This window comes from Triturus cristatus, chromosome 9 (genome assembly GCF_964204655.1).
Source record: "Triturus cristatus chromosome 9, aTriCri1.1, whole genome shotgun sequence".
In the NCBI taxonomy this organism is placed as follows: Eukaryota; Metazoa; Chordata; class Amphibia; order Caudata; family Salamandridae; genus Triturus; species Triturus cristatus.
Genome location: NC_140592.1, coordinates 22,519,698 through 22,535,610, shown reverse-complemented (window position 1 = coordinate 22,535,610; position 15,913 = coordinate 22,519,698). Strand labels below are relative to the sequence as shown.

Below are 15,913 nucleotides of genomic sequence, written 5' to 3'. Positions count from 1 at the left end.
CATTTACATTCACCCGGAACAAAGGGGCTTCTTAACAAACATTAGTTCTGACCACAATTAGAGTTCCTTGGGCCATAGGAAGAGCCACTGGAATTATGCAGCATGGCGGTGCAAATCAGAAGGCAGAGTTGACAAAATTGTAAAGCAAGAAAAGACAAACTCTAGAATGTAATGTGGCATCTTTTTTGAGAGTATTGCTTCATTATTTTGCCACGTATACACACTGTATTACTTTCTGGGCAAAGATTTGGCCCCATTAGCACCAGTTTCACTACCAAATACAACAATAAACAACTGAAAGATGACGAGTGAACCTTTGTGAAGGACCCTCCATTATTCTGGAACATGTTACCCAACTTAAAGTAACTTTTGATCCGATTGAGCAACACAGTTTTTCCTCTCGTTAAAATCAGGAGCCTATGCATCAGATGATGTGTGCAGTAGAGGCAGAGTGTGTCTAAAGAGACATGATCCTCTGTCCTGGATCCTCTTTTCCTTGCCGAGCACAGACTATGCAGGAATTTATAATCATCATCTCCCAGTATGCTGCTGTTCGAGAACATTTGTTTATCGAAAAGCTTATAAATGTATTAGCATTAAAGAACAAGCATTGGCGTAGCCGTTATGTCTCACATTCAGCAGACCTATTGGCTTTTGCCAATGCTGTTCCTCTTCAGCAAAAAGATGGGAAAAAAACTGAAAATGACACAGTGTGGTAGTACTGTCCCGTCAAAAGTTTTAGAATCTTGCTGAGAAGTGCCAGTGCTGAGCAGTGTGGTACTGTTGGCCCATCGAATGTGTTAGAATCTTTCCGAAAATTGCCATGCTGAGCAGTGTGTTACTGCTGGCCCATTAAAAGTGTTAGAATCTTGCTAAGAAGTGTCACTGCTGAGCAGCATGATACTACTGTCCCATTATAAGTGCTAGAATCTTGCTGAGTAGTGTCATGTTTAGCAGTGTGGTACGGCTGTCCCATGAAAAGTGTTTGGATTTTGCTGAGAAGTGCCAGCGCCGAGTAGTGTGGCAGTGATGTCACTTTAAAAGTAACAGAATAATTTTGAGATGTGCCATGATTTCATTTGATAAGTGCCAGTGCCATCACACAACAGGAATCCTGTAAAGAAGCGCCACCACTGTAGAGTTCATTTGATACCTGCTGATAAAAATCTGCACAGTCCCTTAAAACTATTAGAAAAAAGTAGGCCTGGGCAAAAATTTCGTTCCGTTCGCGGAAATTGCGATAATTTGACATTTTTGCGTTCCGCGGAAAGCGCGAAAATGTCAAAAATTCCGGTTTCCGCAGCTTGGCGATAATTTGTTTCTTGCTCGCGCTGTAAAATAATACATTCTCGCGCGGGCGCGATCGCCTTACCTGAATCCCTGCGTTCGCCGACAAGTTTTCTTGATCCGGTCGCGTTCTCCATGAGATGTTGTATTGTTTTTAGCCATTTGCGCTGTCTCGCGACAGTTCGCGCCCGCAGTGACGTCATGCGTCGCGCGATCACGTCTTTCTTCTCGCGATCATGCACCGCGAGAACAACTCAAAACAAGATGGCCGCGCCCGCAAGCAACCACATGGGTAAGTTGGCGACCCACAACCATGCAGAAAATCTCGCGAACATGCCGGAAAAAAACTTCCGCATCTTCGCAATATTTCTGCTTGTTTGCGATAATTTTAAACATTCTCGCGATAATTTGCGAAGGTTAATTCCGCAAATTCCGCCCACCCCTAGAAAAAAGCTGAGAATTGCAGCGGCTGTCCAATGAAAAGTATTCAAATGATCCATAGGCGTGCGTACACTGTCCGACAGAAAGTGTTCGATTACAGCTGATACAGGCCAGTCCCTCTCATCTGACACACAGGAGTCCTTTTGAGAACCGCCAGTACTACTTCATTGTGCAGAGAAGTTCCTGTAGCTGTCCCAATTCAAGTACGGAAGCCTTAAAGACCATGCTAACAATATCCTACCATAGTTAACTATTTTATGAGATGAGTCAGTTGTGTCCCGTGAACGTCATGATATATTCACGAGAAGTGACACTACTTTTTCTTTCAAAACCTGTCTCTGAAGCCCTGTTACATCACAGCTCCCTATGTGGGCTACAATCCAGCCACCAACGGACCCCTCAAGAATGAAGGCCAGTATCAGCCAGTCATTACTTATCTCAACCACCGACCATCTCACTTCCTCACAATATCCCTCTCCCTCACTACATCACTGTTTCACTACCTCACTCTTTCTCACTACATAACTCTCTCTACCTCACTACTCCACTCTATCTCACTACCTCACAACTTCTCTCTCTCAAAACATCACTACCTCACTCTCTAGCTCACAACCTCACAACTTCACTCTCTCTCACTCACTACCTCAATCACTCTCTATCTCACTACCTCACTCTTTCTATCTCACTAACTCACTTTCACTACCTCTCTCTCTATCTCACTACATCACAACATCACTCTATGCTTATATATCACTACCTCACAACATCCCTCTCCCTCACTACCTCACTCTTTCACTACCTCACTCTCTCACTACCTCACTCTCTATCTCTCTATCTCACTACCTCACTCTCTATCTACCTCACTCTCTCTCACTACCTCACTCTCTCTATCTCACTACCTCACTTTCTATCTACCTCACTCTCTATCTACCTCACTCTCTCTCACTACCTCACTCTCTCTATCTCACTACCTCACTCTCTATCTACCTCACTCTCTATCTCACTACCTCACTCTCTATCTACCTCACTCTCTATCTCACTACCTCACTCTCTATCTACCTCACTCTCTCTCACTACCTCACTCTCTATTTCAATACCTCACTCTCTCTCTATCTCACTACCTCACTCTCTAGCTACCTCACTCTCTCTCACTACCTCACTCTCTATTTCAATACCTCACTCTCTCTCTCTCTATCTCACTACCTCACTCTCTCTCTGCTAATGCAATAGGTATCACATATGCAAAAAAAAGCTAATGCCAATAGAAATGACATTGCCATTTATTTAGGGATACAAAAATAATAAAAAAATGAGCAATACCAATAGCTCTACCTATAATGTTGCCGAGACCATTGCATTGTAAATGCTTGTTTGGGAATTGAGATCGATTCCAGGGCAATGCGGGCGCGCTTGCCAGAGGATAAAAAAGAGAAAATGTTGGAATTGTTGTGGGGCATGTTAGCCCGGGAGAAAGTGAAAGTCAAAGAAATGCAGGTCCTTTTGGGTCATCTCAACTTTGTGTGCAGGGTAGTGAGGGCAGGGAGGACATTCTGTAGGAGACTAGGGCGAGCGTTGTCAGGAAAACATTTACCTCACCACCGTGTTTGGGTTCCAGCTGGAGTGAAGGAGGACTTGAGGATGCCGACCGTCTTTTAACGGTCATTCAATGGAGTTCCGCTGGCAAGGGAAGAAGACCTAACATGGGACGTCCAAATCTCTGCGGATGCGGTGGTCAGCTTGGGCTTTGGTTTGTTCAGGCAGGGGAGGTGGTGTGCAGAACAATGGACCGTGCATTGCAGGGACGGGGCAGGAGCATCGCTTTCCTGGAACCTTTTCCCTTAGTGGTAGCAGTAACACTGTGGGGGGAAAAATTCGCTCATAAGAAGGTTCTTTTCCTGGTGGACAATATGGCAGTAGTGGAAACAGTGAATCGCCAGTCCCCAAGGGGTGAGCAGGTCCTGAAATTGCTAAGAGTATTTGTGTTTGGCTGCTTAAGATATGATATAGCTTTTAGAGCATTTCATGTTCCGGGTGTGGACAATGACATAGCGAATGCTTTGTCTCGTTCACAGTGGGTGAGATTCCATGAACTAGCCAAGGATGCCGACAGGATCCCGATGCCAATGACCCGGCATTTGTGGTACGTAGGCAACGTAGGATGGTATAACTGCTTGTAGGGTCGTTAGCTGAATCTAGCAGGGTGGCTTATAGTTTAGCCTGAAAGGAATTTTTGCGGTCGGGTGCCCAGCCGCGAGCCGAGGGCTGCAGGCGGAAGGAAGATGTCATTCAATTTATATTAGACCTCATTGACAAAGGTTTGTCAAGGGTCACAATCGCCAGGAAGCTAGCAGGTATTGCTTTCATGGGTAAGCTATTATGAGGGTACCCAGTGGTAGCAGGGGAGGTAGGTACGAGAATTTTAGAAGGGTGAGCTAGGGAGCAAGGCCCAGGGGACAAGTTTCGGAAGCCGATGTCTTGGCGGAATTTGAGTCGGGTGCTAGCGATACTGCCGGAAACATGCAAAAATGAATTTGAAATGTGTCTGTTTTCGACACTGATGGTGTGGATGTTCTTCGGGACTTTCGCGTATCGGAATTATTGGGCAATAAAAGGGGTGGGGGAGTACTTTGGCAGGACGTGGTCAAGCATAAGACCTGGGTGCAAATATGGTTGAGCCGGTCTAAAACAGACCAAAGGGGTCTCGGTAAATGAGTTATGTTACAGGTGCCCTCATTGACATGTCTGCTTAGGTGGGCTTTGTAATGGTTCGGATTGTCGGAAGGAGCATGGTGAGTGGTTTTCAAGCATGCATCAACTGCTAGCGGTTCTGCGGAAAGCGCTGCAGCACATGGGGGTAGACGGAACAGGCTTCGGGACCCACTCCTTCCGCATTGGGGCAGCATCAGAGGCCGGTATCAGAGGGTGGGGACAAAAACAAATTATGCATTTGGGACGCTGGTCGTCAGATTGTTACAGGCGCTACGTGAGATGGGAGGAGGTGGATGCGCGTGTGGTGGACAATATTGTATCAAACTCATGCTAACTTTTCTCATTTCAGGTTCTGTGTGTATCCGCAAGTGGAGGAGATGATTATTTGAGATGTGGGGCACTCGTTCGTAAATGGGCCCTAGTGCAGACGCATCAGAGCTACTTCGGTCAAAATCTAGGGCCCGATTCACAGAAGTAATCTGAGACAAAATCCTAAATTTACTACTTGTGGTATTCACAGAAGGCATTTAGTAGTAGTAAAGTTAGGATTTTGTCTTAAGTCTATCTTCAGTCTGTCCTAAGTTTTTCTTAAGTCTGTCTTAAGTCTGTCCTAAGTTTATCTTAAGGATTTTGTCTCATATTAGTTCTGTGAATCGGCCCCCTAGGTTTTAACGAATGTTTGTTTCAAATTGTTTGAAAGGGAAAAGGAGACATGTGCTGGAAGGAGTTGGTCCCTTGCTTAATAGAATGATGGTGGACGGCAGGTGCCCCGATATTTTGGTATTACACCTCGGGAAGAATGACCTGGGCAAAGAAAAGAGTGTGGTTTTGATGCGGAGCATGAAGAAGGATTTGGTGTTGATTAAGGAACAGTGGGCAGGTTATTTTGTTTTATGGACCGAGTTTGTGCCACGCAGGGTGTGGTGAGGGGCTTTTAACCCAGGTGCGGTCGACAGGGCAAGGCGGAAGGTGAACACTGAGTCGCTCGTTTCTGTAGAGGTTTGGGTTTCTGCAGGATTTGCCATTCAGAGATACGCTTTGATGCAGTGGAATTTTTTAGGGAGGATGGCGTTCACCTTTCCAGGATAGGCATTGATTGATACCTCTTGGAGGTCAGAGAAGTGTTGGCCAGGACTCTGAACGTGCAAAGGCTCATGGGCATAGGGCCTGTTGAATAAATCAGAAGAGGTGGGGCAGAAAAAGAGTAGGTGTCAGCCCCCCCCCCCTTTCGTCAGCAGGTGGCAGGCTTTCTCAAGCCGGCCATAGGCTCAGCTAGCCTCACCCTTCCTGAACTCAAGACGCTGTCAGATGTCGTTCACCCCTTACATTCCAATGACCGACAACCATCCTGCCGTTGGGAAGGCTCTGAAGCCTGCCTATTAAAGCCTCATTTTCTCTTCTAGGCGCTGCTATTTCCACTAGTGCTTGGAAGTCCTTCCTGTATGACAGTGCGCTGTATTAGTGTAATAGCACACATCAGCATGGCATAGCATAAAGGAATGGTTGGGCCACTGCACTGTAGCGCTTTACACTAGGGGCGGGCGATAAACTCCGCTCCTCCAGAGGAGATCTCTGAGTATTTCTCACTCCGCGTTGCACTTGTAGCACGGAGCTCTGGCAACTCCCTGCCAACAACCGCATGGCGGAGTTTTTTCTCACGCATGGCTCGTCAACATTATGTTGGCAAGCGCAAGCGAGAATTGGCATCCCTTAGTGTGATTTTCAGGCCGTGGGACTGCACCTTGCGTGATTTTCTCAACGCCGCTGTTGCCGGCAGTTGCAACAGTGAGAAAGCTCCCACTTGCGGTGGGAAAGCTGCCACTCGACTAGAAAAGCACTCGAGCGGCAGCAAAGTAGCCCTCTGGCGCACTGCGCGGTGCTGTTTGCTCTGATTTTGCCGTGCGGCGTGAACAATCAGTGCACCATGCTGATTCCGCCGGCTCACACAATTCCACAGAATCTCACACCGGTTTTTTGCAACTCTGTGGAATTCTGCAGAGTGAAACTCTGCGAGTTCCATCCACCCTTAATTTACAGTCAATAGCAGAAGCGTATCATTCGGTTTACCTGTTATCCGGTAGGAAGGACCAAGTCAAGTTACGAAATAGAAAAAAATAAAATAAAACCATCAACATCATCTCGACCATCATGGAGATCCCATTCGAGCACAAACCCCTAAATGTGCATAAATGAATGAACCCCCATCAACCGCAAACTGAAATCAACTAGAGTTCAATGGACTGAGACTTTTGGACTCCATTTATGAACATAGCTGTGACTTACCTATGTCCTAGGAACATTTCTACGTCTTTTCATCATTTGCTCCTATTTTGAGAATGAAGTAAACTTTATATTCAGATGGAAGTGGGCGAGCCAGAAAATTAACAGAAGGAGCCGAGCCGGGGTGTGGCTTGACTCTGAGAGCCAGAGAGCCGAGCCGGGTGTGGCTTGACTCTGAGAGCCAGAGAGCCGAGCCGGGGTGTGGCTTGACTCTGAGAGCCAGAGAGCCGAGCCGGGTGTGGCTTGACTCTGAGAGCCAGAGAGCCGAGCCGGGTGTGGCTTGACTCTGAGAGCCAGAGAGCCGAGCCGGGGTGTGGCTTGACTCTGAGAGCCAGAGAGCCGAGCCGAGCCGGGTGTGGCTTGACTCTGAGAGCCAGAGAGCCGAGCCGAGCCTTTTTTGGCACGTAAATTGTGCAACTAAAAACATTTCCATTTAAAACGTGTATTTCTTTAACATACAGAAGTATTTCATTTTCACTTTAGTGAAGTATACGATGTACCTGCATTGAGTAGGAACCATTCCTGCCCCCCAGACCGCCTGCCACCCGATCATGACGCCTTCAATTAACTAAGAAGCAAGGGGGGGAGGGTCAAAGCCCCACTAAAAGTGGCCTAAGGTGCTCTTAGAGATGGAGGAACATTTTAGTCCATTAAACCACATACAAAAAAGGCTTTCGTATAGCGCTCATTCAAATGAAGTATTTCAAGGTGCTCTCAGGAAAAAAGAGGCAAAAAGAAACCCAGTAGTCCAGGATCACACAATTTGTTCGAGCTAGAAAGCTGGGATGGATCCCATGATCCCTAGTGTTACATTGTACAGAGCAGCCCCAGAAAGGCATTTCTTTCACCCTTCTATTCAACAATAAAGGCTAAATGTTTTTTTATAAAGTGTTCGAGGAGCCGAATCAGAGCAATGTGTTCAATAAATACATCACATTGCATTTGAAGTTTCCACAGACAGAACCTTCAAAAGGTCTATTGAGGGAGGGCTGAGAGAGGGAACCTTCAAACTCTAGTTTTTTCTTCATAATAGATGATTATTATTTGAATATCAGAGAGCCATTACTAGAATTTAAAAATGCATTCTTTAATCTATATACATTTCCAATTAAAACTCCCAGTTATTGATACATTAAAAGTCTTTATGAAATATTGGCATGAAAACAATGACATCCAGTGTTCATTTCTATCAGAAAATAGCAAACACGTGTTTTGTGCTATTGCACCCAGAGGACTGCTTCTTCAGGGCGCTCCTTGTAGTACAGATCCCTTCATTGAAATGCACATCTATCATAGACATTATCATTCATATGGTTTTGTCTTCACACACAATCCACATTTGAGGGCAGAAATCGAAAGTAAAACGTTATCTCCATTTCCCTTCTTGTAGATAAATGCGTCTTCGTCACTTCCACTTCATGTGCAAAGTTGCCTTATGTGTTCTCAACCACCACAGTTTAATGTGCAGTTTTTATCCTAAAGTGTATTCAACAATACATTCCAAGAACAGCAGAATTCACTTCATCTACTAAAATTGATGCGCTGTCATATTGAGAGATGTTGACCCGTAGTTCCCTGTTTTGGTTTCCAAAGTATACTGTTGATTACGCTTTAGGATAAGAACAGCATCTTTGAATCATAGGAAAAAAGACTGCCCTGAAGAAGCAGTCATTTTTTTGCAGCAGAGCGAAACACGTTAGTAGCTTCTGAGATACGTGAATATTGGATGTTTTTGGGGTCGCCCAAGAGAAGATTGTTTTCATGTCAATATTTCAAATATGCTTTCAATGTATTCTGAATTGTGAATTGCAATTTTGTATAAATTAAAAAACAGGGTTTTACATTTGTTGCAATGACTGTGATATTTTCATAATAGTGGTCTGTTATGAAGAAAAAACTAGAGTTAATAGGTACTCGTCCCCAGAACTTTAGGACCTTTGGTAGGTTCTGTCAGTGGAAACTTCAAATATTTAAGAAGACTGCGTTGGTTAACCATCTGGATGGGTTCGAGTGTGTTTAGGGCTGCTGATTCAAACTTCTATAGTTTTATTCTGTATCCTTTACGGAGTTTTATATAGTGCGCACTTGACCCAAACCGGATATCAGAGGCTTTACATAGCCCCAGTTGCATTACATGAGGACACACATTCGTTTTTTGTTAGGCACGGGGAGATTAAGTGATTTGCCCAGAATCACAGGATGTTCCGCGTCATTGCCGTGACTCAAACCCAGTCCCCCAGGTCCGAGGTCGACCGCCGTAGCCGTTAGGCCACCTCCTCTCCCCTTACACAGTACTCTGTGTTACATGTTAAACCAAGTTGACTCAAGAAGCCTGGCTGGAAAAATAAGTGAAAATAGGCAGGGAATTCACTTGTATGTAATGCAGATATCACTGGCTTTCTTAACTTAAGAAAGATTTATTGTAGGAGAGACTGGAGATCAGAGTGAAAGAAATTGGCCTCTCAGCAGAAACATACGGTTTCGGCCATCAAGCAGGGTCACATGACAGGGATGGGTGAAATTTGCATAATTTGCTCATGCGTAATTTCAGCAAAATGATGCCAATGATGTCAAATATAAATCTGTCATTTAACGCTATATTTTAGCGTAAAATCCATCCTTTCATCAATGTCTGGCACAAGGACGCATTTTAACAAACGCCCCGTGAGCAGCCACTGCTCATGTTCTGCTGTTTCTGCGCGATTGCAGGTTACGCCGCTAGCGGTACGCGATGTAATGGCATCATTTCGGGAATTTCACATAACAAGCGAAACTTGAAATTACGCAAGTTACACGGGTGCAATTTTAATTTCATTCAGATCTAGTTGCATGTCGTGTCGCACACACAAACATTGAAGAGCAGAGCCCAGCTCCTATTCTCATTATCCTATAGGCCCAGGGACAGCAGCTGAGATGGACAGTTGGCCTCCAGGCGCTGTACAGTGCTGTATGACAGTGCTCCAAGAGGAATTGTGTGAGAAACCCTTAGCATAATGTCCGTCTCTGAACACTTCCACTGCACTCCAGGGGTCTTTGCTCTCTACCAAAGCTGCGCAGGGCTTGGCAGCCCCTCCCTTGCTGTTTGTTGGAGGAGGAGAAAGTGGCTCTCATGAGGTTCTAGACCTCGAGCTGAGCCCGAGCCTGGCGTGTGGCTCGAGCCAGGCTTAAACTACAGTGGAATCTTCAGCTACCTCTATAACCAAACATGCGACCTACAACTGGCATGAGAAACAGGCATAGGTAAACAAGAATACAAAATAAATAAACCCGATATTGGATTTCAATGCCTTGCATGTGTGTATTTTAAGCATGACATTAAAAAATAGCAATTTCAGGATTGGAAATGAGTCATATGATCTTCCAGCTTCTACCCTACGTAACTGGCGCTACTTTTCAGACTATCTGCAACGCATAAGTCCACATGAACTAAGAATACGTTTGCAAAAGTTTCACAATTTGCACACTAACCTTTTACACCAAACTCTGAGCAGTGGGGCGACGCTTCTCCGCCCCAGTGGAGGAGCCGCCTCTGTTCTCATGGAGTCGCAGAGCAACCTGTGGCCCACATTTGCATTTTGCCTTTCTGCAAAACACTGCTTCGGCAAAATCTTATAAAAAGGGGGGGGGGGGGTTAAAAAAATGCACGGATTAGTTTACACTGGTGAAACACACCTGAAAACAAGTGAGGCCACTTTTGCTCAGGCCCCTTCCCCCGCTCAATTTGCCTATATTTATGGGCCAGGCAAGTGAGAGAAAGGGAGTGACACCTTTGCCCGTTGATAAAAGGGAGGTAATGGACGCCCATCTACTTCCAGAATGGCCACTCAGGCACCCACTGGGCCGCTGGCAGCATCGAACAACACAGAAACCTCCCAAATCGGCCCCCAGGCAGCTCAAAAAAGCAGCCCACAGCTGGAATTCGGATACCGCCCCCTCGGGCATTGCCCGAGAGCCCTAGTTACCAATTGAACGCTGCCTGCCTCATGAATACTAATTAGGCAGTTTGTAATTTGAAACTTCCTCTGTGATTGGCTGCAAACACAAGGATGGCGTCCTGCACAGGACAGCAGACCACCTCCCCTGAGTTTGCATTCTCATATGGAACACCTTTCTTTCAAGCCGCCTGTGCTCTTTCCTGAGTTCCTTACCGATGCCATTTGTCCGTAATTGCTTGACTCCGATGCTGTTGAGGTCGGGTGTAACAGACGCTGATTCAGTACCGAAGCTCAGACCCCCAGCAGCATTGGAGAGGCACAGCGGGATGGCAACCCTCACACCTTCAGCCCTTGATGAGCTGTCTTCGAAGGTGACTGAGAGGGAGGGGCTGCAGCTTCAGGCGCAGGGGCATCTATTCAGATGCAAACAGCCCTGAATGCCTCATGTGTCATGTCTCTGAAACTTAGAGGGGCCTCACACCTTCCCTTTCTACCCAGGGCCCCAAAAATCGTAGAACCGGCCCTGATTACACCGAGGCAGCACGTGGTTCTCTCCACAGAGCTTAATTCCTGTTACTAAATTGCAAGCAAACCTCGGTTCTTAAAACATGCAGTCTATAATGTAATAAAATAAAGAAATGGCACAATCGCACCCACACTGATTAACAAAGTATGGAGGACAATCAGTTAAATCAGTTCTTTTGGAGGATCTCCTTTAAGTTCTGTACATCACAGTGGGGGATGGCAAATCTAATATTTTAGAAAGAGAGCCTGTCGTCTCGTTGTCTTGTCCAGGAGGGGGTGAGGAGCCCTACCCCACCCTGGAAGAGACCAAGATTTTGGATTGCTGTCTTCGATGTTTATGCCTTGAAAAAGTCTGTGTAAAGACAAAACACGTGTCGGCTAATCGCGTGCTGGGAATTTTAAGATTTATATTTTGAGAATAAAGACTGCTAATCGACATGGATTGACGTCTCTGGATTCCTGTTTCTGGTCAATACTTTTGTGCTTTCCTTGCTTTGAAATTGGGTTTATCTGTACCCGAGGGTCGAACATACGCAATTAGGACTTGAATAAGACAAACGGTGTGCTGTATAGGTCTCTATTTTCTGTGTGTAAATTGGTGGTACATTGTTTTGTGCCAACAACACCTTTAGATAGTAGGTGTTTTTGGGGGGCGACTGAGCACCCGTTTTTATAACCATAGAAGAATATCTTTACAGAAGCAACTTGTTTTCACGCCAAATTGAATGCTTACTTATTTTGTGTACATAGTGGATGTGCGGACATTTCCTTGTAAGGGAACACTACTATCTGTTGTTTATGTCTAAAGCTTCACAAGTGACACCACCACGAAGAGCACGGATCTCCTATAAACCACAACGATAATACGGTCAACAAGAACAATTCAGCCTACTGAAGCACCAGGATATAATGACCATCAAAGCTCTGAAGCGACAGAGAGGGTCAATGGGCAGGAGGCGGAGGGAATGAGCAGTAAGGTTTCTGTGGGAAGAGAGACTGGGAGGAGAGCGGGTGAACAAAAAGGAGGTTGGAATCAAAGAGACCTCGCGGGCATCTTACTGTTCATCGCGAAACCACCCTCCCAATTGAGAGCGCAAACTCACCCGAGTGGCTTCTCCAGGCGACTCCTAGGGGAGCCAATCACCTCCCCCAACGTGCAGAACATCTGTCCGAGGAAGTCCTGTGGAGAGAGAGGAAGACAGGTTATTACCCACAATGCACCTTCACAACACGTGACGCGACAGTACAAACAAGAGCACGACTCATTCACGACAGGCCACTGAGGTCAAGAGAAGCACCTGAGCTGATGAAAACACTATCTGGTCTCTGACCGATAGAGGACATTCAGACCACCTCCCTGGTACCTTCCAAGCATACACTCCAACTTTATAAATGTTATCTCCAGCATTGTAACTGTTTACTCAGAACTTTCAAAAGATACACTTTCAAACGCAATGAATATAACATCCGTATTTCATTGTGTATATTCGCACTATAATACATTTTTTTAAAGCATATACAATCATTAATATGTATGTACCCCTTTGATAGAGTTATGTTATGTTAAAGGATTTGTACAGCGCATACCCGCCCTACTAACGGACGAACCAGTGATATCGTAAAAGAGCGCAGTACCAAAAGCGACCTATCACAAAGTGCCGCAGGGAGCAGCTAACAAGAGAACAGCCACGTCTTCAGGATTGTCCTGAACGTCCAGTGGCTCTGGACACGCCTGATGGACAGAGGTACCGCATTCCAAAGCGTTGGGGCCTTATCGCGGAAAGAACGGCCTCCCGCTCTGACTCTCCTGACACGTGGAACAGAGGCCAGACAGCGATCGGTTGAACGCAGTGCCAGAGAGGGCCTCTACGGGGCCACTAGATTGGACAGGATGGGAGGCGTCTAGCAAAAAAAGATCTTATGGGAGGTGCACAAGGTTTTAAAATGCACGCGCTTCTCAACAGGGAGCCAATGCAATCTGCGAATAAGACCATAGACAGGACAACACTTTGGAAGCGAGAACAGCAGCCTGGCCGCGGCGTTTTGAGCCAGCTGGAGTCTGCCAATCACAGCCTTGTTGGTTCCCAGGTAGAGGAAGTTGCAGTTCTCTAGCCAGGAAAGGATAGCTGCCTTCCCAGATAATTCCCTCGTGACCCTCCATCCCAAAATGTGATCTATCAGTGTCCTAGATACAAAAAAATCTTAATGTCCAACCTACTTGCTATAACAGAAATAATTTAATATTTAAATTTCATCGTCACAGCACTGAGAAGTTGGTAATATCTATCTATCCATCCGTGCATCCATCCATCCATCCATCCATCCATCCATCCATGATTAAACACAGGATTTATGGGGGTTTGAATTACGGGTGCTCAAAACATTGCTGTTACCAACTTTGTGCATATTTTAAAAACATTTGGCCAATTTCAATAAACTGGCCCAGCTATGAAAAAACTAATAAATATTGTATTTTGGAGGAGCAAAAAAATGAAAACAAATCTTATTCTCTGACTAATCTGTGTTTGCGGACTAACTTCCAGTGGAACGTTTTCGTGGGAGATATTGCCAACATGCTACATTTCACAAGCTTGGTAGATTTAGCAACTTCATGAAGGTGTAAAGCTTGCAATTTACAGCACCCTTCAGCAGCAAAATGATAGCTTCCCACAACTCTGCTTTCATTTCCAACCACATAAACATTCCGTGCATTGAAAGACTTCTTTCTAGCAGCGGAAGGTGTTGTGTGCAGTTCAATACACACTCTTTGTTTCTTCACCAATGACAGTATTCATTAGTTTTACATATGTCTCATAAAAGCAATACTTGTCTATGGGCTTAATTATGAGTCGGGTGGTCTACGGACTGCTAGACTTGTGGGGGGGCGGTCTTTTGACCGCCCCATTACGACCAAGGTGGTCGGGCCACCCTCGGACCATCGCAACCAAAAACAGAGATCCCTGGTGGTGGCCCGGTGGTCTTGAGGCCGCATTATGCTTGGCAGGGCTGCTGGGGCCCCGGCAAGCATATTACGAGATTCTTCACAACCACACTTTTCATGTCAGTGTGACCGCCATGAAAAGTGTGGCTGAGAGGAAACAAAGCTCCTTGTGCCTCATGCCATGTGGGTGCTGACAGGGGGGGCACAACATGTGCCCCTCCTTGTGCATGCACCCCAGTACCTGCACGGCATGGACTGCAGCAGCCCATGCCGTGCAGGTGCTGGCTTTCACGCTCCCATTGTGGTACCTTTTTCATAGGCACTGCCTTGGGACGCCAAAGAACTGCCCGCCAGACCGGGAGAAAACTTCTGATCTGGTGGGCGGTTCGAACATGGTTTGGCGGTGCAGTCTCACTCCCATAGCGCCAAACTCATAATAAGGCCCTATGTCTCTAATACAAATACAGAAACAACTAATTCAAGTACACTTTATTGTGTTAAAAACGATAAAACTTTTAGCATGTTCATTTAGAAGAGCAATGTGGGTCTTCTGCTTACATCTGTAATCAAGTGTGTCTGTTGTGACTCTCCAGGGATTATACACATATACAGAATGAGATTCGCATCTTTGTCTGTTTCTTTTGCCCCACACGTTCACCTGCTGAGTTTCAGGTCACGTTTTTCGCATGTGACTCACCGCGCCTTATTTTTATTTCTGCTCCAGCAGATGGGAGACAAACTCTGAGACGCCAGAGTCCTTTCTCCCTTTCTCAACATGCACCGGACTCTACAAGACATGACACATTTTTAGGTGTCACACCCTTGTGTCGGTACACTACTTGCAATGTATTTTTGCTAAAATATTTCCGTTCTTAAACACTTGTAATCAGAGAGTTACATTACATGCACTCGAAGCTAAGACCTTCACATTGCACTCAGACCTCCTAGTGGCAGGTGCATTAACCTACCAGCCTTTCATATTGGAATTTGAGCTGCATGTCACTGTCGTACTTTGGTATTTGGGACCACGTAGAAGACAGGGCCCTACCCCTGTTTATTCATGTCTTAGCAAACCGCGATTGGTCAATGCGGTATTTACAAGCGCTTTGCATAACGTCCCATTGCCAAATGCACTATACATACGTTATTATACATTGACTCCGTGGGTTCCATCTTGGAGCGGTGGCCATCTTAATAGTTGCCCTCACATAGACAAACACATTATAAGCAAGTACGGGCCTTTAGAATACATGTACTTTCTGCTTGACTTCTCCATGACCTGGGCAGCTGGTCTCCGCTGCCCCAGGTCAGTCCGGTCTCACGAGCTCCCCTTCCTCCGGCCACCTGTGATTAGCAGCAGGGCTTGACACACCATAAAGTCCTTTCATCGCACACAAGCCTCCGGCTAATCACTTTCGCACCTGCTTGTTCCTGCTTTATGGCCTGTTTCTCAAAACAGGAGATGCTCATGTTTATTGGGGTCAGATGTGGGATCTGAGCCTTGCTGGGTAAATAATTGCGGGCTGGCTGAACTGAAATGTGAGATTGCAATCATGACTCTGCTTGTTCTTTGAAGTAAAATATGTGAAAGACCAACTGCAAGAGAAGGGCGGTGTTGCCCAGATTCTGTATAAAAAAGGAAACTGGTTTCTGTTCTGGAGACTGCCTCATTCAGTTGCTAAGGCTTCTGTGCGACGTAGTCTCACTCATTTGAGTTTAATAAAGAGGTCTTTTCATATTTCAGCTTCTGTTGCCAAGTTCTTTGTGATATTATCAAGCTATGCAGAATTTTATA

General features: G+C 45.7%; 1 protein-coding gene across 2 annotated transcripts in view; it reads right to left on the bottom strand.

Annotated features, from left to right (window-relative positions):
- CPNE9 (copine family member 9) overlaps window positions 1–15,913 on the bottom strand; it is a 1,048,133-nt gene that overhangs the window by 414,713 nt on the left and 617,507 nt on the right. For both annotated transcript variants that reach the window (XM_085624269.1, XM_085624270.1), the window contains one exon: window positions 12,281–12,357. In XM_085624269.1, the coding sequence (XP_085480395.1) occupies window positions 12,281–12,357 (77 nt within the window). The remainder of the gene's footprint in view (window positions 1–12,280; window positions 12,358–15,913) is intronic.